General features: G+C 31.6%; 2 protein-coding genes across 2 annotated transcripts; one reads left to right on the top strand and one right to left on the bottom strand.

Moving 5' to 3' along the window:
* Positions 1 to 1,909: 1,909 nt before the first annotated feature.
* LOC134256569 (uncharacterized) lies at positions 1,910 to 13,482 on the top strand. The gene is made up of 6 exons (XM_062739253.1): positions 1,910 to 2,906; positions 7,742 to 7,887; positions 8,785 to 9,850; positions 12,192 to 12,260; positions 12,385 to 12,474; positions 13,090 to 13,482. Exons 1-6 carry the CDS (start codon positions 1,938 to 1,940, stop codon positions 13,189 to 13,191), a joined length of 2,442 nt encoding a protein of 813 aa, XP_062595237.1. The 5' UTR covers positions 1,910 to 1,937; the 3' UTR covers positions 13,192 to 13,482.
* A 4,390-nt stretch (positions 13,483 to 17,872) lies between these two features.
* On the bottom strand, positions 17,873 to 24,664 carry LOC134256567 (venom nerve growth factor-like). The gene is made up of 4 exons (XM_062739251.1): positions 24,607 to 24,664; positions 23,275 to 23,474; positions 19,696 to 19,925; positions 17,873 to 18,086 (listed from the first exon to the last, which is right to left on the bottom strand). Exons 1-4 carry the CDS (start codon positions 24,662 to 24,664, stop codon positions 17,948 to 17,950), a joined length of 627 nt encoding a protein of 208 aa, XP_062595235.1. The 3' UTR covers positions 17,873 to 17,947.
* Positions 24,665 to 25,564: the final 900 nt, after the last annotated feature.

Raw genomic sequence — 25,564 nt, 5'->3', positions numbered from 1 at the left:
ATAACATTGGTTTTATATTTGCTTCAATGTGAAATTTAATTTTTTTAATGCGTGTAAAATCAAAACTTTCTTAATTTTTTTTAGATTAAAAAAAAAGAATTAAAAACATTTAAATTAACACGAGGAAATGCATGTTTTATAACAAACATAATATTTGAATTTATGACCTTTTCTTTGACCTTTTGACCTCACAATCAAAAGAAATCTTACTTAAGCCATCGGGAGTTGTATAAAATTTCACTGCTAAAGATCAAGGGCTTCTCGAAATATCGCATGGAAACGAAAGTGTTACATGTACAGACACACAGAAATACAGACAGACGGTAAAAAAAGTAGCTTTACAGTTACAATGCAGCTACAACATGAGAAGACAAAAAAGTATGTTAAATGATACATCTAAGAATGAAATAAGATTTAGCAAACAAAACCTTAAACAATGAAACATAAACACTTTTTAGGTATTAAAAATAGATATTGTGATAAAAACGCATATGATTGTAAGACACATTTAGAGACCATTAAATGATAATTATATGTTTAAATTTAATCAAATTTTACTCGTAAATAACAAATTAATAAATGTCTGAGTGAGGGTAAATAGTGTCAGGTGAAAGCTGTTTGTTTGTAGTTGTAAAGAAACATTGCAACATATTCATTGCAAAACAGTGTTTCACTCTGGGCTCTCCCTGGTGATGTTTGCCCTACTTCATCGTCTCTCTTTCTCTATCATATCCATATTTATGAGTATCTAGTTATTTGTGAACATATTATAATAGGGTGTGTTTCTTTTAGGAATTTTTTTTTTTCAAATTTTTCAATTTTCTTTTTTATGTTAAATCAAATTTATTCAAGGAAATGAAATATATGGAGATAACGAACAGTATTCTAGCTCAAAAGTCCACTAAACAATACAAAATTGGAGCATAGCAAACATGGACTATCCAAAACCTCAGAGGTGGGACCAGATGACATCTTAAAGTATATCAATATCATACCAGTGATGTAAAATATATATAGAAGGAAAGATAAATAGTTGGGCCGAGAGACTTTTACTTATCGTCTCCTCATTCTCGATGAAGGAGGATCTATTCATGGAACCAATATAAGAAAATGATACTATCTGTTACTAAATTGTAGGTCCAAGATTTTGCTTGATTCAATTTTCGTGCGTCAAGTATCTTTATGGTAATTATGTCAATGTATAATTTAAGCGCACTTTCGAAAAAAAATGAAAAGGGTGTTGGTTTTCTCCAAATTTTAAAGCATTTTTCTTCAAGGCGCATAATGTTTTTTCAAAGTGCATTACCACAGGGCATACGCCATTTCTTGCAGATAGATCAATCCTAAAATAAATAAAAATTAAAAAACTGTTTCATCTCCAAAAACACGATATGACATTGAGTAGTGTAATTTCATTTGGAACATCCGGTCTTTTATAGGATCTTTTCAATTCTTCCTGTAAATTTAATTTAACGATTGATATTAAGATTTTTTTTTATCCAGAATCAGATTGTTTCTAGAGGAGGCCTATTCTTATATAATACAGAGACCGATTCCTTATTTAATTGGATAGTACAATCATATCAGATATTACATTTTTAAAAAATCCAATGAATCAAAAACCTAGGGAAATTTTATTTTATCTGCAAAAAAGTTTCATTTGAACAATCAAACAAAATTATACGAACACAGTCCAAGTAATCAATTATCGTTAAGATTTCGCAAAGGTTGCATTGCAAACCTTTTTCAGTTTTTGTTACTACTGTGACATAATATCATGTTATTCTAAAGCACCCATTAGGAACATAAAAGTATTTGTTTTTGATATAGCTTTGCAGATGAGTTAAGATGAGATAACAGGTTCATTTCCAGGGTCATTAACAATAAATATTAGTTAGTTATTCTCGTCCATTATTTCTTCAGTCTCTCGATACAGGATGGCCGATCAAGTTGTTTCACCAGTGTCAGTAGAAAACGGGAAAAACAGTAGTCGAACACTGGAGCAAATTTTACATTATCCTATCTTAATGTTGAAAGTGGGTGGATATTTCATTGACATACAAGGCGCAAAACCCAAGGTAGCCGGGAAAATAATTTTAAACGTTGTGTACATGCTGATTTTGGTTTCTGGCATCATTAGAATACTAACTGGCTTTGTAATCTATGACGAGTTTTCTGACAAACTGACGGGTCGCATTGTTTTTGCAGTCGCCTACATCAGCAACACCATCATGTTTCCAGTGTTCATTGTTGCATTTTCAAGACATCTACCCGAAATCCTATCCAAATTTGGGAGATTTCAAGGAAAATATGGCTTTGTGGTAGATTGCGCTAAAATGAAACGAGTGACTACTGTTGTATTTGCGTTTATGGTAATATCTGTAATAGTTACTGTGACATGTGATGCTGTCTTAACAAGTTCTCGTGTTTTAGACGAATCTGGACTCTTTATCAGTCGCTTTCTTCCATTCCAATATAACCATGGATTTCTTTTTGATTTGGCAAATATAATCGACGCAGTTGCGTGTTTGCACTGGACTCTTCTACTAGATGCCGAAACGACAGTTATTTTTGTCTTTTTACATTTAATCATTAAGGAGTTTCAAGGTGTGACGAGACAAATTGACACTGCTAAAGCAAAAGATAATATGTCTGCTCTAGAACTTGGACGACTGAGACAAAAACACCATGAAGTCGCAGAGCTACTAGAAACAGCAAACAGCGTCATTCAACCGAACGTTCTTTTGAATTATATGCTCACCATTCCAAGCATCTGCTTCGGTGTTTATGGTATTGTTCACAGTACTTTTGGGGTCGTTAACGTTATCATTCTTGTATTCATATTTGTCATGCAATTAATAGGAATGAATTTAGTGACGGCGCTAGGAGCAAAAATTAATTCAGAGGTAAATTTAATCAATGAAATGATAATAAGTTCAGCAAATATGAACCCAGTATTGCAAAAGACTTTATTAGTTATCCAGGTTCAATCAAGGGTGTACGGGGATTTACCCCGGGTTGTATTCCATACACCCGGGAATGGACAACCTGGGGTAAATCCCCGTACACCCTTATTGAACCTGGATAACGAATTTATTTCCTTTGTACCCATAACAATGCTTTAGAGTGTGTCTCAACATATCGATTTGCTTTGTATTATAGAAAAACTATGCATTGTGACGTCACGTTTTATTTACACCCGGCTCAAGTCGGGTGCACGGATATTTACACCCGTAACCAATCAAAGCTCGTGTTACAAGCTAGATAGGAAATAATATTTTTTGTTCATTGGGAGAAAAGGATTTGTTTAAATCTGTAAATGTATTATATCGTCTACATTATGAAATTCCCTATCCATGTACTTCGGAATCCAACGGAAGCTCTTTGTGGATTCATTAAAATATTTTTTAGCTATATACTCAGTAACGGTTCTAGTTATTATTTTTATCATATTTAAGACTTATGCGTTTATAACATTTTTTGAATAAGTTGATACACGTTTCATTCAATAAAAAATAATCACTAATTTGTATGAATTTAAGAAATGCATTATAACAAAAAAAATTGGTCATGTAGAATCCAAAACAGTTTTAAATATACCAAACTTAAGGAAGCTCTAAACACTAGCAGAAACTGTTTTTTGGACACTGAGAAAAATATATCGTATAAAGATATGCATATTGAGATTTTTTCATTCATTTAGAATATAGGGTACGTGCCTTATTTGCGCAGGAATAATGTTCAAAGACAATGTACATTTGTGAGCAGAAATCACTGTTGTCTACTGACACTGGGAAAATTAATGAAAATAATTAAATTTCTTACTCTTGGTCTTATATAAGCTAAAAATATTTTAATCTATTGTAAGTTATGTAATTAACGGTAAATAACAATTTCTTTAATCTTACATCTAAGGACAGATCACTCTAACTGCATAAAACTACCCAATAAATAGAGCTCTTTAGTGTGCATTGTTCAGAGCGTCCTTAAAATTATCGAATTCAAATTTTACCCTAAATTGCATTTCATATACGTACATTATCATATTTCTGGTTACCTGAATAACTTTACCTCCTTATTAAAGACAAGACATAACATTCAGTAGAGGAATAGAAGAGGTCATTTATTTACTAAAATAAAAGACAGAATAATAAAACAATGTCATATGTATATGTAAATACAAATAAGACAAAGCCAAACATACTAAACATAGATCACAAACAATCTAACTGTTTATACACAGGTCAGTTTTTAGCATTTACCAAGTGTTTCTTTGCTGTCAGTAGAATCCAGTGGTTTTAAAATTTAGCACTAATGTTAAACTCATTTACTATATAGTTGCCGACTCCGTTTAATTACATATAAGTAAAGTTTTTAATCGAAATAAAAAGTGAAATATACCATCCTTCTTAGTTCTAACCTTATCAATTTTTTATACTCGGTCGTTCTTCTTCGTGCTTAGTAACACAAATAAGATAATTAATTGTTGCATTTACTTGTAAAAGTATATATATTCATATAGGAAGCGCAACAGTACGCACACAAAAAACATGACATTATATTTTCTTATTCAAAACAATCGTCAAAGATAGATAAAATATTGAATATATAGTCTGTTCCCCATTCATTTGACCCTGTTATTTCAGATAGAGTTTAGAACATAACCTACTTATTCAGCCAATCAAATGCTTCCATTTCTCGCGAAGAATTGATTCTTCATGGTGAAGAATTCTTCTATTTCTGAAAAATTCAACGTTATCTGATTGGTTCACTTGACAGTTATATGGGTGTGTCTTCATTGGTCTTTGTTCAGCACACAAAAAGAAACTATTCAAAACCCACGTGCTGTTTACAATGATATTGAAACTTTCTAGGCCTTGCTACACTTTTTTTCCCACTGTAATCTTTTGTCGCCTTTTTTAATATTATTTTTTTCACAATTTGGTACATACAGAAAATACAACCATCGCCATGTATATCAGAGACGAACCTTGTCTTTGAAGACAGATTTAATCACAATTTTTATCTAATTTTTATTTGATATTAGACAGCGATACACTCCTGCTGACTAGGGCCTTGTCATCTTAATACAATCATTTTTTTAAATATAGATATTTCGATTCTTGTTACATGGGTATTCATTAGTTCAGTAACTTAAATATTTTCACCATACCATTTCCCCCAGAAAATCAAGCTATTTCATTTAATCCCGTGCTAACCTGAATCGGTTGGGAGTCAATTCTAAAACCGCGTGTGTTCGATATTGGTTGCGTGCTCGATATGTACAACGATCGGTCAAGTTGAGCCTTATATATGACACAGTCGTGGGAGGAGTTTATATTCTAATCCATCCATTTGATTGGCTGAGGTTCTGTTCTAAGTCAGTAAGATCATATGAAGAGAAATCTTCGTCACGAAGAATAGGCTCCGCTTCGCTCCACCCATTCTTCATGACGAAGATTTCTCTTCATATGATCTTACTATTACGAAGACATTCTCCTTCTTTTGGTCAACGCTTTTGTGTACAAACAATGTAAAGAACCCTTTTGTGTACATAACAATACCAATGCTGAAGCAGCCTACATGTCATTCCTATAAATGATAACTCATAAATCGGCACTCAGTTGGTCATTTTCCACACCTGAGTTACCTGTCCTTGAAACACAACATCGTACAAGTCAATTATAAATAATTAAACTTTTTAATGATTTAATTTAAGGTATGCATAAGTTATTATCTTTTTTGAAGGAAATGTTTTTTACCATATGTGCAATTTGAAAAATTTGTTTAAAGGCTTATCTTATGTACATACAAATTTTACATAATATATTGAATATGATTTTACAAATTATGTTGAAAAATGCTGGAGGTGGGGTGGGCGGTAGTTACTTATTTCTTATTGGAATTTCTCAGTGAATTGATAAAAATGGCGACTGACGCTAGAAAACTGCGCATGCGCAAAGGCCACATACAACTGTTCTATTTAAAGAAAAGGAGCCAAATACAAAATATTAAAGATCAGCACCCATAAATGTTTTATTATCATAAACCTGTTTTATGGATACCTGAAAATAACTTTACCTCCCTATTAAAGACAAGATATAACATTCAGTAGAGGAATAGAAGAGGTCATTTATTTACTGAAATAAATGACAGAATAATCAAATAATGTCATATATATATGTAAATACAAACAAGACAAAGCCAAACATGCTAGGACAAAATAACCAAACAAGTCATAAGTATACGTAAACAACAAATAAAACAAAGCAAAAACATACTAGATTCTTTCACCCATGAAGTGAATTACGAGGGATGATCAAAAAATCCTATATTTACGAAACCATGATTCAGATCAAAGTGAAATTTGACACACCTATAGTCATGCACATGTTCTATAAATAGCTTATGACAAGTTATGATTTTCTCCATCATTGTGCCGTCGAAATGTGAAAATGACGTCAATATCTAGGTGACTCGTGACAAAAAAGGGTGTTATAGTCTTACTCGAGCAACGAACGACTCTAAAGTTTAATTTAACGAATAACTTGGAAAATCCTTTGAAGTATCTTATAATATTTTGTTCAGGGTTTATGAGGACAATAGACTTTCCATACGTTCCATCATATCTAAATGTCGTTTGTTTTGTAGCCCAGTAAAGGTAAGCTGGGAAAGAGATGTGTCCTTAAATGTTAGTCAATTTGTCAGGAAAGATTGCTAAGTTGCAGCTTGAACAATATGTGTTTGTGAAACACTATGCGCCCGGTGGCACAAAGTTCGAAAAAAAGAGCTATTTTCAGCATAAAGGTCAAGGTCACAAGGTTAATGACCTTGGCATCATTTGAAAAATCTTGATTAGTGGAGTATGCATACCAAATATTAAGTCCCTATCTCTCATGGTTCAACAGTTATGGTAAAGGTTTAAAAAAACTATTTTTAGCATATAGGTCACAGTCAAGGTCACAAGGTCAATACCTTGGTGTCATTTGAAAGAACTTAATGAGTGAAGTAAGCACTCCAAATATGAAGTCATTATCTTTCATGGTTCAAAAGTAATGGCGAAAGTTAAAGTTTGAAGACAAAAAAGCTATTTTTAGCATATAGGTCACAGTCAAGATCACGAGGTCATTGAGATTGATATCATTGGAAAGAGCTTAATTAGTGGAGTACGCATACTTAATATAAAGTCTCTATCTTTTATGTTTCAAAAGTTACAGCGAAGGTTAAAGTTTGCTGAAAAAAAGCTATTTTTAGCATGTAGGTCACAGTCAAGGTCACAAGGTCATTGACCTTGGTGTCATGTGAAAGAGCTTAATTAGTGGAGTATGCATACTAAATATGATGTCTCCATCTTTCATGGTTCAAAAGTTATGGCGAAGGTTAAAGTTTGCAGACAAACAGACAGACAGACAGGCAGAAAGACAGCGTGACAGAGAGACAGGACAAAAACAATATACGCCCCGGATCTATCGATCCGGGCGCATAAAATGATGGAATATCTTAACAATAATGTCAATATTAAATCCCTAAAATATCGTTTAATTTAGACCTTTAACATATTAAATATGATATAAAGAAGGCCCTGACAACTATATCCATATTGGATAAACGACCTTCCTAAGACAGCGGACTCGGGTTGTGATGGTCACCATGTTCTTTCTGGGAAAGGATTATCCTTCTCCAACCATCCTATTTCCGAAATTTGATCATGTCTAACAAATGAACTGTTCTTGTTAAAAAGATCAACTCACATGGTAAGAAATATGATTCGGAAAATATTTTAGCTCCTATGAACAGAATGCTTCAGAGCATTTCACGTGACCGCCTGGATTACGTGATTCGCGTATGGGAAGAACGGTGGCATATATGCTTCAAAATCAGAGAGGGGTACTTTAAAAAATAATGAACGCTGAAACCTAATTTTATTTGTTTTATGGAGGTTATTCAATTTGTTCGCGAACTTTATGATCACCCCTCGTGCATAAAAAACTATAGTTAAAAAAAAGAAATTCAGAATATACCCATGAGTAGAAATATCGCACATTGTCCTTCGTATGGTATGATGAACCTTTTTCATCATCAAGTTTAAACAGATATAGAAAAAGAAGAGGACATTGCAAAAAAAAAAAAAAAAAAAAAAAAAAAAAAAAAGCAAAGTACGCTGGTATGAAAATAAAGGAGAGTGTTGACTATTTCAATGGAATATAAGGAGATAATTTCAAAGTGTGTTGATTTTTGTCTCATTTTAAACCACCTTTTTTCAAAGTAAATAATTTTCAAGTGCATTGCCACAAGACATACGTAATTTCTTTTAGAAAGATCAATCCTAAAAGAAATAAATAATTTAAAAAAAACTCAAAAACACGAGCAGTAGTGCATTTTCTTAACGAACATCTGGTCCTTTATTGGATCTTTTTAATTCTTCTTGTACATTTAACCTATTGACTGACATTATGATCTTTTATCCGAAATCAGGTTGTTTCTAGAGGAAACCTATTCTAATATAATGCATAAAGTGATTCCTAATTTATTTGGATACTCTAATCATATCAGGTATTACATTACAAAAAATCCAATTAATCAAAAACCTAGAAAAAATTATTTTATTTGAAAAACCAAACAAGATCATAAGGACACAGCCCAAATAATCAATTAGCGTCACGATTTCGCAATGGCTGCATTACAAATAGTTTTTAGTTTTTGTCACTACTGTATGATATTTACACAATGTCAAGCTATTTATTGCACCCATTAGGAACATAAAAGTATTTGTTTTTGATATAGCTTTGCAGACAAGTTAAGATGCGATAACAGTTTCATTTCCAGGGCCATTAATGATAAAATATCCGTTAGTTATTCTCGTCCATTCTCTCGATACAGGATGGCCGATCAAGTTGTTTCACCAGTGTCAGTAGAAAAAGGGAAAAACAGTTCTCGATCACTGGAGCAAATTTTACATTATCCTATCTTAATGTTGAAGATGGGTGGATATTACATTGACATACACGGCGCAAAACCCAAGGTAGCCGGGAAAATAATTCTAAACGTGGTGTACATGCTAATTTTGGTTTCTGGCATCATTAGAATACTAACTGGCTTTGTAATCTATGACGAGTTTTCTGACAAACTGATGGGTCGCATTGTTTTTGCAGTCGCCTACATCAGCAACACCATCATGTTTCCAGTGTTCATTGTTGCATTTTCAAGACATCTACCCGAAATCCTATCCAAATTTGGGAGATTTCAAAGAAAATATGGTTTTGTGGTAGATTGCGCTAAAATGAAAAGAATGACTACTTTAGCATTTGTGCTTATGGTCATATCTGTATTAATTACTGGGATGTGTGAAGCTGTCATAACAAGTTCTCGTGTTCTAGAGGAAGCTGGACTCTTTATCAGTCGCCTTCTTCCATTCCAATATAACCATGAATTTCTTTTTGATTTGGCAAATATAATCGACACAGTTGCGTGTTTGCATTGGACTCTTCTACTAGATGCCGAAACGACAGTTATTTTTGTTATTTTACATTTAATCATTAAGGAGTTTCAAGATGTAACGAGACAAATTGACACTGCTAAAGCAAAAGATAATATGTCTGCTCTAGAACTTGGACGACTGAGGCAAAAACACCATGATGTCACAGAGCTACTTCAAACAGCAAACAGCGTCATTCAACCGAACGTTCTTTTGAATTATATGCTCACCATTCCAAGCATCTGCTTCGGTGTTTATGGTATTGTTCACAGTACTTTGGGGGTCGTTGACGTTATGATTCTTGTATTCATATTTGTCGTGCAATTAATAGGAATGAATTTAGTGACGGCGCTAGGAGCAAAAATTAATTCAGAGGTAAATTTAATCAATGAAATAATAATAATAATTTCAACAAATATGCTTTTAGATTTCGATATTGCACAAGTCTTTTTTTTGTACAATGGGAGAAAAGGATTTGTTTTCTGTAAATGTATTATATCGTCTACATTATGAAATTCCAAATCCATATACTTCGGAATCTAACAGAAGCCCCTTGTGGATTTATTAGAATATTTCTGAATTCGATATGATAGTTTTCTAGTTTTAGAACCCGTAATGCCATAAATGTGAATGAATTCTTAGAATTGTTTCAATGATTTGATTCTTTTAGTAGGATTCTTTATTCTTAAATGCTGAATTTGGTTATGGAATTCGACTTTAAGATCTTTTTTAGATTTTAGATTTTTTAAATTTGTTTTAACAATAAAATCCATTATTTCATATTTAAGACTTTTCTGTTTAATACACATTCTTTAATCATTTGAAACACGATTAATTCAATAAAAATTAATAACTAATTTTTATGAAATTAAGAATTTTAATATAACACATAATGGGTCATGTTGAATCCAAAATAATAAATATACCAAACTTAGAATTATAAAATTGGAATTCATATACATAGTTTTATTTTTAATTTGATTCTTTCTCTCATGAAGTGAGTTACATAAAAAAAACAACAGAAAAAAAGGAAAATCGAAACACTAGAGAGGTTTAGCAAGCTCACTTGTACGTGTACATGTACGTGTAAACTACAAGTTAGAATTACACGTACACGTTAACATTTTTTTCTTGTTTAGCAAAGTATAACCTTTACTTGTACTTGGAAGTTTTTAAATGTAAAAGTGGTTTGCATTTAAAAATCATCCGGAAAAGCAATAATTTTAATACATATATCACCGTTCTATATAAATATATGCATGTACTTATGAGAAAAAGATTGTACAGAGTTCTTGTATTTTTAATCGGTCAAAGTCTTTTTTGAAAATCTAGATGTTGTAATTTTAACTCCCTATAAATTAATATTTTTTCAATTACTGACGTTCAGTTTTTATATCAGTATTTGCATTGAATATTCAGGTTTCAGAAAAACGCACACTTTTTGAAAAATTAACAGCAGTTAAAGAATTATAAGCTACAACTTTTAACTTACGTGTACTTGGCAATGTACACGTAATTTGCGTAAGAAAATACGTGTAGAAATTCGTCATAAGCAAAAGTGATGACGTAATGCACAGATTTCTGGTGCTACACGTACACGTACGCGTACACGTTGGTTTGCTAAACCTCTCTACTATATCCATAAGTAGAGTTATCGCACATTATCCTTCGTATAGTATGATAAACCTTTCCGTTATCATAAAGATTGATCAGAAAGGAGAAAAGGGAAGAGGACATCGCAAACAAAAAGATAACATTAAGTACGCTAAAATATTAAGGAGAGTTACTCTCCTTAATATTTTAGTTGACCATTTCTATGGAATATATGGAGATAACGTACAGTGTTCAAGTTCAAAAGTCCATATAACCAGTACAAATCGGGAGAAGAACAAACGCGGATCTCTTAAACATCTGAGGTTGGATCAGATGCCATGGAGGATCCAGCATCCCCTGCCAACCGGTTACATCTTCTGTGTTTTCCTTGCCATGATCGAAAAAAGGAAAAAATCTTCAGACTTCAGTGTATAAAAATGACCTAATAACTGCATGAAAAACGTTAATCAGATTAATTTTCAACTCAATGTTAGATTGTATTAGCCGACAAGGCTATTGTAAGGATGATAAAACTTGCGAAATGAGATTTTAAACGAGACTTTTGATATTCTTGTATCATCCACTTGTTTGCCAATGCCTTGTTTTAGAAATTGTTGAATTCTTAGAAACACTTGAATTCTCTATATTTATCATTTATTTATCATGTTGTAATTTCTTTTAAATTTCAAAACAAACAAATGTAAAACAGACCTTTTAGACTCTGTCCCCACTGCCACTTTTTCTTTTTAGCTGCTATCAATCAACACATTTTTCATAACTTTGTTGTGACGATGTTACGCAGTTTTCATTGTAACATTTTTAGATTTTACACGGAAAGCTTGTCGTAAAAGAAAGGATCATAGCAAAAGATGAGATGTGAAGATCATGTCACTTTGTCTGTTTCTCTGTAAATGTGTTTGTTAATAAATGAATATACTTGACACGTTTGTTGTAAGGGGTTAAACAGATTCAATGCATTATTGTTCAAAATTTTAGATATAAGCTTACTTTAAAGAAATTTATTTCAAATACATTTGTGACTTTTCAACAATAACCACGACTTAATAGAGATGCTTTTTTGTTTCCTACTTATTAATTAAAATTGTTTGTTTGTTTTATTTAGGCACACAGTGCTTTGAGGAGTCTTTTCGCGTTCAGTCTTGAGAATTTGTCAATAGATGCACAACATCAGGTATATATATTTGTTTTATCCGTCTTTTTCTTTTAAATTATCGGTTTTAAGATTTCACAAATATTATTCTTTCCTTTTAAATTATATGTTTTATTTAATACACACACTTTGTTATTTTTTGTAGTTACAAATGTTTATTTCTCAGCTGACGAGTCAGACGATCGGTATCAATGTTTATGGTTTATTTACCATGGATGGTTCAACGTTTCTTATGGTAAATCTCTATGTTAACCTGTACAGTTATAAACATTTTGTATGCATTTCTCTACAAATCTAAATGAGGAGTTATGCAATGAAACATATGGAGATAACAAAGGGCATTCAAGATCAAAGGTCCATAAAACAATACAAAATAGGATCAGAGCAAACATGGACCTCCAAAACATCAGAGTTGAGACCAGGCGCCATGGAAGAGCGAGTATCACCGTTAACCGGTCACACCCGTCGTGTGCTCTTTGTCATGATCATGAAACAACGAAAAAATCCATCGTCAATTCAGTTGATAGATAATGGACTAACAATTAGTATGAAAAACAGTATTGACTAATGATAAATTGTAGTGTTTGCTGACAACGTATTGTATCGGCAAATTATGACTTTAAAAGAGACTGCTAATATTCTTGTTTCATCAATTTGTTTGTCAATAATTTACCTCGTTTTAGAAAATGTTCATACGTAGACTGCATGTTCTTGAGTATCGAATCAACTTAGATATATGAACTCCGTAAATGCAGGTGATGAAGGTATATTGCTGCATAAAAATTGGAAAAACTACAGTGTATTAGATATTTAAGCTCCTCTTAATTTTCCATTTTTTTTCCATTTGCAGATATTTGGAACAGTGATTACCTACACAGTGGTTGTTCTCCAGATTCAAGCTGGAAGCTGTAACGTTTCCCATAATGTCAATACTTGTAATTGCACAATATGAAAAAATAACATGTAGCATGAAATATATGGAGATAACGAACAGATTTCAAGCTCAAAAGTCCCATAAACAATGCAAAATAGGAGCAGAAAAAACACAGATCTCTGAAACATCAGAGGTAGGATCCGTTGCCATGGATGAGTAAGCATCCCCTGATAAAAATTACATGTAATTGTAACTGCACAATATAATACAGTAACATGTGGGAACTTATACATCAATGATTGTACTTGCACTTTATGAGAGAGTAAAATGTGGGCCGGTTAACGTCAATAATTGTTCATGCACGATACATAAAGGATCTCTCATGATTTGTAGTTGGATATAATTTTGTCCAACGAGACATGTTTCTTTATAAAACACATATAGAGATAGACAAGATGAACATCCAACCATAAATTATGTGAGAATCTTTTTGTCAAATATTTATGCATAAAATTCGATGGTTTACACTTTTTCTATAGAAGAATACAAAATATTTCACCATTTTCATGCAAAACCAAATTTGACGTCACATAACTGGCAAATAAAAAAATTGAATGAGTGATATTCTATACATAAAGTGGTAAATATTTGAAACAATAATATTCAGTAACATATTATAAGTAGGGACAGTAACATCAATAATTATAACTTTAGGATTTTTAATCGAATTACATAATATATGTTAGAACGGAAACGTTAATTATTCTCTCAAAAGACTACATGTAAATATATATATTTTCTAATATTTGATAATTATAATTCTAACTTGATTACCAAGAATTCCAATATAAAGAATGTTTTTATAACGAATACGTTGGCATGAATAAGGAAACTCTTCAAATAAAAAAAATCGTGTATCCTTTACTTTTATTGGATCTTGGTTTTTTGAGCATTTTGTTAAAACCTGTTTTGTAAAATAAGTAACAAAACTTTTTACCTTACCAGATAGTCTATTGTTTTGCATTACGTGCATATGGGTTTAAAATTTACATGTATAACTCGTATGAAAATGCTTTTGAAAAAGGCTTTGTACATTTAGCATTGTTACAACGCACTTTGAAAAACTACGCACTTAAATTTTTTCAAAGTGCGTTAAATTTGGGACCAAATTAACGCACTTTGGAAAAATAAAATTTATTCTCAAAGTGCGTTAATATCGACCTTATTAACACACCTTGAAAAAAATGTGTATTCCTTGGTCAATATTCTTGCAAAACTTAGGTATGATAAATAATTGAACCTGTTTGATAACTCTTCGGTGATGAGGTAACTTCAGGATGTTAGAGTAAGCGATTTGGATTTTTCCACTCCTTGGAAATTCTCTCATGTTTTACTGTACTCAAATTTTTCCAGTTTGTATGCATTTTATGTAAACTAAAATTTATTGAAAGTTTTAAACATCATACCAGTTATGCAAATACGTACATATATTTTGGTGTAGCATAGGCATCGGTACCGGAAGGTGGGGAGCTTAGGCACACAAATGTTTTGCAAAGATATGCATAATACAGGCCTTGAAAATTTAGGCTAACCTTTCCGGGGGTCCTCTTTCAATTTGCTACCGACGGCTACATATAATACATGTATAAGAAAAAAAAAATTGGGCTGAGAGACCTCCTTCTCTTCGTTCTATGAGGTTAAATGAGTACATGTAAATTAAAAGTTTTTCGAAAGATATAATTACTATGAATTATTCCCTCATTTACTAAAATATAAGAATAGAATTTTTTGATTTATTCATAATTTTTTTCAAACTGCGTTAAATGTCCCCATGGTAAATATATTTATGTACACTCTTAACGCACTTTGAAAAAAAATTCAAAGTGCGTTGAGTGTGTTCCAAATTTAACGCACTTTGAAAATTTTTTTCAAAGTGCGTTGATTTTGTCCCAATTTTAATGCACTTTGATAAAAAATTTCAAAGTGCGTAATTTTTCAAAGTGCGTTGCCACATAGCATGTATCATTTCAATGGCCCCATGCTTGTATAAAATACGTTAGTGCAAGAAAAAATGTACTTAAATTGTAAAAATGAAAATAATATCATTAACACTGTGTTTTATGGTTAAATTGTTCATTTGCAATTAATGTTATCAACTGTACTGATTTTATTTTTTAAATAAATTTTATAGCAAGTACTGATTTTATTATTTTTTTTTTGAATTAAATTTTAGAGCAATGTTGGTTTTAGCATCTTTTTTGTGACCAGCAACTTGAAAAATATGAGAAAAAGATTTCATTTGAAACTATGATGATATTTTTATTTCAAAATTTTGAGTGGATGTATATGTGAAAGAAAATCTTTATCAGCAACATGTGTAAGTAGATGGTATAGTTTAACTAATAGAACTAAGTGTTAAGTAGCTGAGACTGAATTATAACTGTGAGACTTTAAAATAGATATAATGATTGAAACATAAAACTGAAATCAATTACAGCAACACCAAAATAAAGCGAAAATGTATATTTAACATGTGAGCCTGAAATCAAATACCGGTATATATATTAAGGACTAAAATATGAGAAGATAAAGAGTATGATGAATGATACATTCGAGACTGAGATAATATGTAGCTACAAAAAATAAATAAGGAAGCATAAAAAAAAAAAAAAAAAAATTTTGCCATAAAAATTAGAGGCCTTAATGAACATGCTTTGTTTAAATTCAACCAAACTATACTCGTAAATAGTAAATTAAATAAATGTTGACGTGAGGGTTAATAATATCAGGTGAAATTGATTGTTTGTAGTTGTAAAGAAACATTGCAACATATTCGTTGCAAAACAGTACTTCACTCTACACTCTATTTAGTGATGTTCTTCTTAAAGTCTTGAAAATAAAGTGTAAGTTATGGAAACAAACGGAAAAATTCTTTTTCAAGGATTGGCAGAGAAGGCCACAGATTCTTTTGTGTTGTTTAACGTCCATCTCAAAAATTTTCACCTATATGGAGACGTCACCACTTGCAAATTTTGACCTGTACTCGGCTCTAAGGACCATTTAGCAATGAGGTTCTCCCTAGTGCGAAACTGAACCTCGATCTAGAGTAAAAACAAAGTCTGTAATATTTGCACTCTTCACACAACTATTTCTCAAATAAGATATAGGCTTTCTGATATTCTAAACAGCTGTTTCGGCAAAAAAAATTTATAATCTTAAATCTTGTAATTAGTCATGTATGGATTATGCTGTTAAAATCACTATGATTTTACATACAAAAGTACTCTGCTGTTAATATTGAAATAATACTGGAGTTTTTCATTGACACATAAATCATGTAAACATAGTATTTGAAAACCGAACCTGTCACATCTTTTGTATATCTGGGTTTTTACTTACAATAACCGATAAAGAAAGGGACAATCGGACAACAATTTTTTTTAGCACTAACAAATATATGTATATATATATAGTTAATTTTGGCTCACCCCTGCATATTTTGTTTACGTTTTCCAACTTATTCAATACTGGGTTACATGCTGTGAGTATCATTTTTTTACGCAGTCTGGTTCTTGATAGATTAATTGATGTTAAAAAATGTCAGCTGCCTAGTTTAGAGGCAGAATTTTGTAAATTTTATAGTCCTTACAATGACTTCCTAGCATATTCAATTTTTATTAGGTTGCATTTTTGCTGACATGTGGTTATACCATTGTTTTGCGTAAAATTTGACTACAGAATATTTAAGCTACTTTAAAATATCGGCGGGTGGTGGTGGTGAGAGATTGGCTTGGGATTATTAATACTCATGAGTATTTATTTCAAATTCTTGATTTGATGTAGATTTTTCATAGTAGATTATTTGTAGATCAATCATTGTTAGTTTTCTTCATCTTTTTCAAGAGTATGTAGATCTAAGAGATACAATAGAAATATCACTAGCCTTTTAAGGTATTGGATCCCTTATCGTTAATTACTAGTACGAAAATCCTAAAAGATATATTTGATCCCTTATCGTGAATTGCTAGTTCGAAAATCCTAAAATATATAAACTGGACTTTTGAAAGATATACAATTAATGCAGGAGTGTTGCATTTCTGTACCTGTCACAATACATCATACATTTTTGGTGTAAAATTCTTTTGTGACTTTTTATATGGTATTATGAATTTGGCAGCTTTTATGTTTCGTACTCCTTAATGAATGACCAGTTTCATTCTTTGTATTGGAGATAATTATTTTTACAATGTACTTCTATTGAATTTGCGCAGGCGGGCATAAAAATTTATTTGTAGCTGGTTTACATTTTCTATGCAAGCTTAAGAGGGATGCACATACAAGTATATCGGCCTTTCTGAATATTTCCCATCTTAAATTTGCCGTAAACTAATGAAAGGTAGTGAAAATATTTCATTCTTCGAAAAGAATTGCCACAGATACTGTAAATGTAGCAGTTCTATCAAATCCGACCTCTCAAATCTATTTAATGTTTTGTATAGAACCAAAACATTTGAAAGCAATAGAAATTTTATATGATAATCAAAATAAAAATTCCGAAATAATTCATTCATTTGTTTAAAATAATCCTCCATAACATTTATTCAATTTTACAAATTGCAAGTATAAACCTTTTAATGTAAAACTATTAACATTAAAGTGATCTGTAGATCATTTTGAGTTCTGTTGAATATTGTGTCACATATCGATTGATTTTGTTTAATCTTAATCAACAAGCTCAAAGCCTTTTTCTTTTGTTAAGAATGAATAAGTTTTATTCCTCATAGTTTATATAATGTGCTGGTCAGCTTTCGATATAATTATTCTATTCACGGATTCATACTCCTGGTCTAGTTGATATGGCGCAGCTACATCCGGTATCTATTTGTATCCAGGTCCAGTCGTAGTTGAGTTCCTGTGCCTGACGGGCGTAGGCCATTATATAGGACTTCTTAGGGACACAGGTAGATACATATCTATATAAAAAAGCAGAAATTGATTGTTGTTTACTCTTTTAGGATAAATTTTTCGCATGCTTATGAATGAAAAGGGCTGAGATAACGAACAGTGATAAATAAAAAAAAAACAACAATTTCAATCTGTGTGAACAGGGCATAAATACAAATACCTGAATTTCAAATGCCCTTTTTTAAACAATGAAGACGTAGATCAAAATCAAAAGGTGATTGTAAAATCTTGGAAAAGTTGTGATTTTGTTCAAAATGACTGTCATAGAAATATCTTTTTACATTCCTTTTACAATGAAGCGCATTGAAGTGGTAAAATTTTCCATTTGGACGAAAAGTTCTGAGTCATGTTTTGAACGTCAATAATAACATAATGACACGCCCATTTCTTTAGAAACGAGAAACATGGAGAAAGGAATATTCGTCGTAATGTTTGGGGACACTACACTTTCCGCGACAAGCAACATGAGTTACACAGAAATGAAGATTTTTAAATAAGAAAAAGCTATATATAGAGTTCCCGCTTATGTAAAACATGCATTGCAACGAATTTGTACATAATTATAATTTTATCATGTTTATTGGAGTTAGCTTAGCACATGTATCCGTCGAACACGTGCTTACTCGGTGTTTATGTAGACTGTCAATTTCATTGGCTATTATATTTATGACATACCTGTTCTACAGGTATTCGATTGAATCGTCTGACCGATTTTTCCTTTCTAAAGAAATGGGCGTGTCTAAAGATAGCTCAAAACGTTCCATCCAAACAGAAAATTTTACCACTTCAATGCGCTTCATTGTAAGATGATTAAAATCATTTTCATTTTTATTTGAATTAGAAAGAAAAAAAGCAGAATAAAATTTGTATCTTAGTTTAAAGTTCTTTTGTATAGCAAGTACCAGGATGTAGAAGAATTAAGCAACCCCTGTTGACCGGTTGACCAATCACAATCGCCATGAGCTCTGTGTATTGATCAGGTGGGCGGAACATTTCAAGTTTAGTATGCAATCAAAGGCCAAACAATTAGTATGAAACATGTGGGTCTAAGTACGACTCAATGGTCGGTTACATTTGCTACCAAAGTCATTGTAGCGACCAAAAAAATTTAGGAAATGCAGACTAAACAAGGTTGTGAAATCCCTGTACCATCAAATTATTTGTCAGTAATCTGCCTTGGTTCAAAAACTGATCATACACGGAACATGCTTATGAGTATCGAATAAGTTGGGAAATGACTTTTGAAAAAAAAAAGGTTTTGCAAAGAGAATGCCATTTTAGTGCATATATTGATATGCAATATATGTAACACTGTAATATCACTTATTTTCCTTGGTTCAATTTTTTTGGATTGGAGAATGCAATATTGCTCAGTGAGTATTTTATTTTAAGTTTGATGAAGAAGCATGGTACTGTAGCTTAAAAATTTAGCTCTCATACGAATTCTCTTTATTCCACAATGTCATAGAACATTAAACTCCAAAATTAGATAATTCATCGTATTCTATGTATATTTACTTGTGGAAATATATTTCAAAGTTGTGTATCATTGAAATACAACTGTTACGTGCGATGTAATAGTAAAAACTAAACAAGAAGAAAATAAATATTACTCACCTAGATGTGTCTATACCCCTACAGCAGGTTGGACAAGATGTATCATAGAGATATGAGGCAGCCCTATCACATGTAGCGGTGTAGAACCATTGGAAGCCATCACTTTCGATTTCAGGCTGGAAAACTATCACTTCCGTATCGTTGATGTTCTTTGCCCGATGTATTAACCGCCATTCCGTCTTATAAGGACATACTGGCTGGGCTCGGAGCAGGTCAACTGAGTTACGTTTCTACCATAGATAAAACGAATGTTAATGTGACAATATCCATAAACTGACCTCCAAATTGATAAAAAGAAATAGTTATGACAACGTACTAAAACATTTGCATAGATTTAATTTTATCTAGAATAATGAATTATGGTATAAATGAAAAGTTTCGTAATCTTATATGATTCAATAGAATTGGTAAATTGGTTTTCAACTTGTAATTGAAACAAAAGAAGCATTGTGGGGACATCTAAGGAATTCAGATATTTACTGTGATTAAGAGGACATTAAAATTAAAAAAGAAATATTGGTTTTCATACATCTTTAGATTGTTTGAATCACACATTTAGTTAGTAATGTATATTGCTTTTTGTACTATTTTGATGGCAATTCATAAACACAAAAGCAAATGTAAGCAAGAACACCAACATATCAGTTTTCAGAAAGCTGATCAATAAGCTCAACACTCTAAGTCATAAGGAAAATGGAAGAAGAGAAGAAGTGCCACCTTAAGAACAGATATTGTAATTTTTCCTGGGAAACTGCACTCTCTGTCTCTCACTTAAGTCATACATTTAACAGTATTTTGTCGATAAAAATATAACACAACTGACAATCACTACCATTCATGAACGATAGATGAAATTTCGTACATAATTCAGTCTCAAAATAGTAAAACTTATTTTTGGCAAGTTTTAATATTATTTATATTCTATATAAATAAAGGTATAAAGCATAAGTTTTACAGACAATTTTTTGTGTTTAATTTTCATTTGCAACATTATAATCCTAGTACTGAGATATTATTTAATTTTGGATCTCTATCTATTTAACTAATATAGAAAGTAAAAAGAAATTAACTTTTATTAGAAAACCGACTTTCGCCTCAAATGTGAAAGAGCTACATGCAGATGGAATGCACAACCATTGTAATATGTTTAAAGTAATTAAAAAGAGATTTGGAAAACGGTTGAAGTTGAAATTCAAGCAACCCAACTAGCTAAGGAAATAAATGTCGAATTTGTTTTTTTTTTAAGTTTTCGTTATCAATATAGTTTTATCATTTTTATTACAAATACAATTCATCCATTTATATACAAAACCTCGTCAGTTTTCTACAACATGTATTTGTTATGTAAAACAATGAGTAATCAAGAAACAGGTACAGTTGGTTTGTTTGTTTGTATGTTGTTTAATGTCCCTCTCGAGAATTTTTCATTTATGTGGAGAAGACACCACTTGCCGGCGGAGGACTGCAAATGTTGTCCTATATTCGGCACTCAGGGCCTTGAGCAGCGATGGATCTTTTATGTGCCAGTACCTATTTAGACAGTATCATCCAAAAGACCAGTCTTTACGTCCCACAGTGGGATTCGAACCTGCGACGTAAGGATCAAATCCTTACTTCTCAAATCTAGCGCACACGCTCTTACAATTGAACCACACGGGCGACTATTTCTGTTTCGTGTGGAAGAATAATCATTCACTTATTATGTTACCCAAACAAACATGCACGCAAATAGACTAACGTGGATCGAACTAGATAATACATATAAAGTAGGAATACTCCACAAACTTGTCAAGAAATTCGCTTTATATATATATTCCCTCTATTTTGTCTTTATATTCCTTTTCTACGTCTAAGCACACTATATTGGGAAAGAACAAAATATTTTGAGTTTATCCAAGATGCAATGCTGTTTGTGTGTTCTTTAAAAAAAAACAACAAAAAAATATTATTGTAAACTATAGTTTACTGAAGTATATGTTTTATTAAAGTACAGTACCAGAAATTAGTACTCTGGTTTGCTTAACTGAATATTATTGAACTTTACTTAAATAAATACTTGTTCCTTGATATTTTTCACTGCAATTTACCCCAATAATGAATTATGTGGTATGAATTTGGGATTTTTAGATATGATATTGATGAAAAATATAAATAGAAGGTTAAAGGACATTTAGATTGATACAAAATCCCTAGTTACTACAGAAAAGCCGTGGGCTTTATAATTGTTACACAATTGTTAATTACAATAGAATTAATTTCATCTATTTAGTATTTTACAGGAGAAGAAAAAAAGATACGTCTCTTTATTATGGTCTATCGACGACATTTTATCAATTATCAATAATTTACTTCATATCTAATGACGACTGGAAATATCTAAGTAAATTAGAAATAAAACAACCCTCAAGGTCTGCAACATTTGCTTTATCTTTAGATGCATAACTGAACTTAACTTAGCCGATTAGGACAAACTAACTCCAATTTGTATGGCAAACGAAATTAATGAATTTGATTTTCTTTCTTAAACTTTCCAAAATTATGTATTCCAGCATTTTATGTACATTGTGATAAAGTCTCCTAAGTTAGATACTCAAAAGCATGCTCTGAGTACGACTATTTTTAACTTGATCGCATCTTAAGAATTTACAGGGAATCTTTTTATGCTCTGTTCATACATTAGTATCTTTTGAATTTTTTCCTGAGATTAATTCCTTTATTTTCGTTCAGTAGATGGGATTTGTACAGGAAAACTAAATACTATGTGCTATTTCAACTTCCCTTACTTATGCAGCAGTATACTTTCATCACCTTCATGCAGAGATTATATATCTCAGTTGACTCGACACGCAAGAGCATGCTACAATTTCTAAAACGAGGTAAATAATTGGCAAACAAGTTGATGAAACAAGAATTTCAGCAGTCTCCTTTAAAGTCAGCATTTTGCAAGTTCGATGGTCGATACAATGACCTTGTCAGCAAGTGCAATTTATCATTGAGTCAAATGCTGACAGACGTTTTTCATACCAATTGTTAGTCCATTATTTATACACTAAATCGACGACGGTTTTTTTTCCGTTATTTCCCGATCATGACAAGGAGCACACGGCGGGTGTGACCGGTCAGCAGGGGATCTCACTCCTCCATGGCACCTGGTCCCACCTCTGATGTTTTGGAGGTCAGTGTTTGCTCTTCTCCTATTTTGTATTGTTTCATGGACTTTTGAACTTGAATGCTGTTCGTTATCTCCATGTTTCATTGAAAGAAATTACATAATCCAATTATATGGTTATTGATGAATAAATACAAACTGCATTTTATTTTGGAAATAAATAAATAAAAACCTTTATAATTCCAACATACCATATACACATATTTAGGAGTTTTAAAAAGATCTATTGAAATATGTTAAGATTCATCTGTTGTGCAGTTTTTGCTGCTTTTTACCATACATCATTAAATTGGCCAGGGTATGTTCTCCAAAACCTAAATACGACATACTAGGATCGTTCAGACTAACACAACTATATCCTATAAACTATATAGTTTATAAAAGTTCTTTACAATAGACATAGTACTTACCTCAAAATTGTAATCATCAACAGGTACTTGTGGAGGTTTAGAACCCACTTGGAACCTTCTATTCATAAGCTCTGGGAGGTCGTTGAGTCTACTGTATAAACCCCTCAGCTGTTCCCTATCTACTGGCCTACTATTGGACACAGGTATACTTTTTAAAAAATCGTTTCTTTTATTCCGAAGAGAATCAAAGTATTCATTACCTGGAAAAGAAATAGCATTACAAGTATAATATTAAAATCCACGAAACATTTTCTCCTTTATTTCTAAGACACCATTGTTATGTGTTTTTTTTTCTGCAATAGCTGCGACGGTAATTCCCATATTATCAAACAAAGGAATACATTTAATTGTTTAGACTTCAAGTCTTCAGAAAAAATTGAAATATAACTTGATTTAGACTCCTTAATGCTTTCATTAAGAACACAGAATTTTGCATGATTTAATTTTCTACCTGCATAACCATTTACCACATAAAAAGTACTCAAGCTGTTTCAGAATAATATCAATATATAAACCAAACATATTGTTATTTTTCATTAAATTACACTGCAAAGAAGAATTAGTTCAATTACCGAACTTTTAATCAGTCATGACATATTGATGAATTAAAGGGTTAAAATCATTACTTTTCTTTCAAACACGTCTGTAATTTGAAGGAAATGTCAATGGTAGCATTTGTAACAACATCTATTGTACAGTAAGTCTTTGATCCTTTGTACTTGTTAAAGGTACAAAGTAGAAATAGAATTACAAATATAATATTTAAATCAACTGAATATTTTCTCTTTTATTTTTAAGACAACCATTGTTTTTTCTGCAATTTCTGCCACGGTAATTCCCATATTATTAAACAAAGAAATACATTTAATTGTTTAGACTTCAAGTCTTCAGAAAAAATTGAAATATAACTTGATTTAGACTCCTTAATGCTTTCATTAAGAACACAGAATTTTGCATGATTTAATTTTCTACCTGCATAACCATTTACCACATAAAAGTACTCAAGCTGTTTTAGAATAATATCAATATATAAACCAAACATATTGTTATTTTTCATTAAATTACACTGCTAAGAAGAATTAGATCAATTACCGAACTTTTAATCAGTCATGACATATTAATGAATTAAAGGGTTAAAATCATTACTTTTCTTTCAAACACGTCTGTAATTTGAAGGAAATGTCAATGGTAGCATTTGTAACAACATCTATTGTACAGTAAGTCTTTGATCCTTTGTACTGGTTAAAGGTTACAGACATTAATGCAGGGATCTTATTTATTTGGTCTTGTACTATGTAAAACCTAGAAAATAATTTAATTATGATTTATTACCGGCCGTCTTTTTCATCCCCAGAAATGTGCTACATTCTGCCCACAGCGACAGTGACATTTTCATATCAGCCGCCTACTATTGGTGTAAGGAGAGGGCAAGGGAGACAACTTATATCTGTATCTAAAGGGTGAAATCGGGGAAACAAATCTAAGGCAAGTAAGCAATTAAAGTCAGTAGTTTCTTTCAAACCGATCAATAATTTACATAATTAAGAAAATTGAATCTTCATTTTCAAATCTTTGTATTCATTATTTACATTTCTGTGCGTGGAGGGATTTGCTCGTAGACAATGAAAGAACCACATCGGCTGCTGGGAAATAGGTCTGTTTTACAGTCATTAAGTTCCGGAGCTCGGTTTTGATTTCCATACAATTTTTTTTCAATTCAATCTCTGGACTTTTATTCTTAATTTCAATGAGTTATTGCCAAATAGGAAACCTAGTAACCTATTAACTTATTGTGTCAATATGTAAGTAATATTACAAAAACCTTAGAATACCTGACTTTTATAGCTCAGATAAATATCAGTTTCAAAGGATAAGAAAATGTAGGGTTTTTTTTCTACACAAAGCAACAAATTTTCCACTTCACGAAAAGTGCAAAAAGGTGATAAAATTCCGTTTCTTGTCTTGTTTAAGCTATAACCACAGTCCTTTTTAACAAAGATATTTTTATTATTGAATATTATTTATAAACTTTAATTGAAAAAAAAATTACACTTTATTCAGCTAAGCAGTTAAAATTGTTCATTTTAGTTAAACAAACATGCATTATTAGTTCATTGTAATTTTGATTCTAAAAAAAGTATGTATCGTCATTGATAAATTATATAAATTAGAAAAGATGGAATCTTGTATCTTTCAAGTTTATATTTTTCTCACAGGAATATGTACTGCGACAAAAAATGGATTTATTTTCGTTTCATAAATCAACTGATTTCTCAGTTCAGAACAACTC

The sequence above is a fragment of the Saccostrea cucullata genome, unplaced genomic scaffold (assembly GCF_032062105.1).
Source record: "Saccostrea cucullata isolate Sc308-1 unplaced genomic scaffold, CSIRO_AGI_Scuc_v1 ctg887, whole genome shotgun sequence".
In the NCBI taxonomy this organism is placed as follows: domain Eukaryota; kingdom Metazoa; phylum Mollusca; class Bivalvia; order Ostreida; family Ostreidae; genus Saccostrea; species Saccostrea cuccullata.
This window is presented reverse-complemented; position numbering and strand designations above follow the sequence as displayed.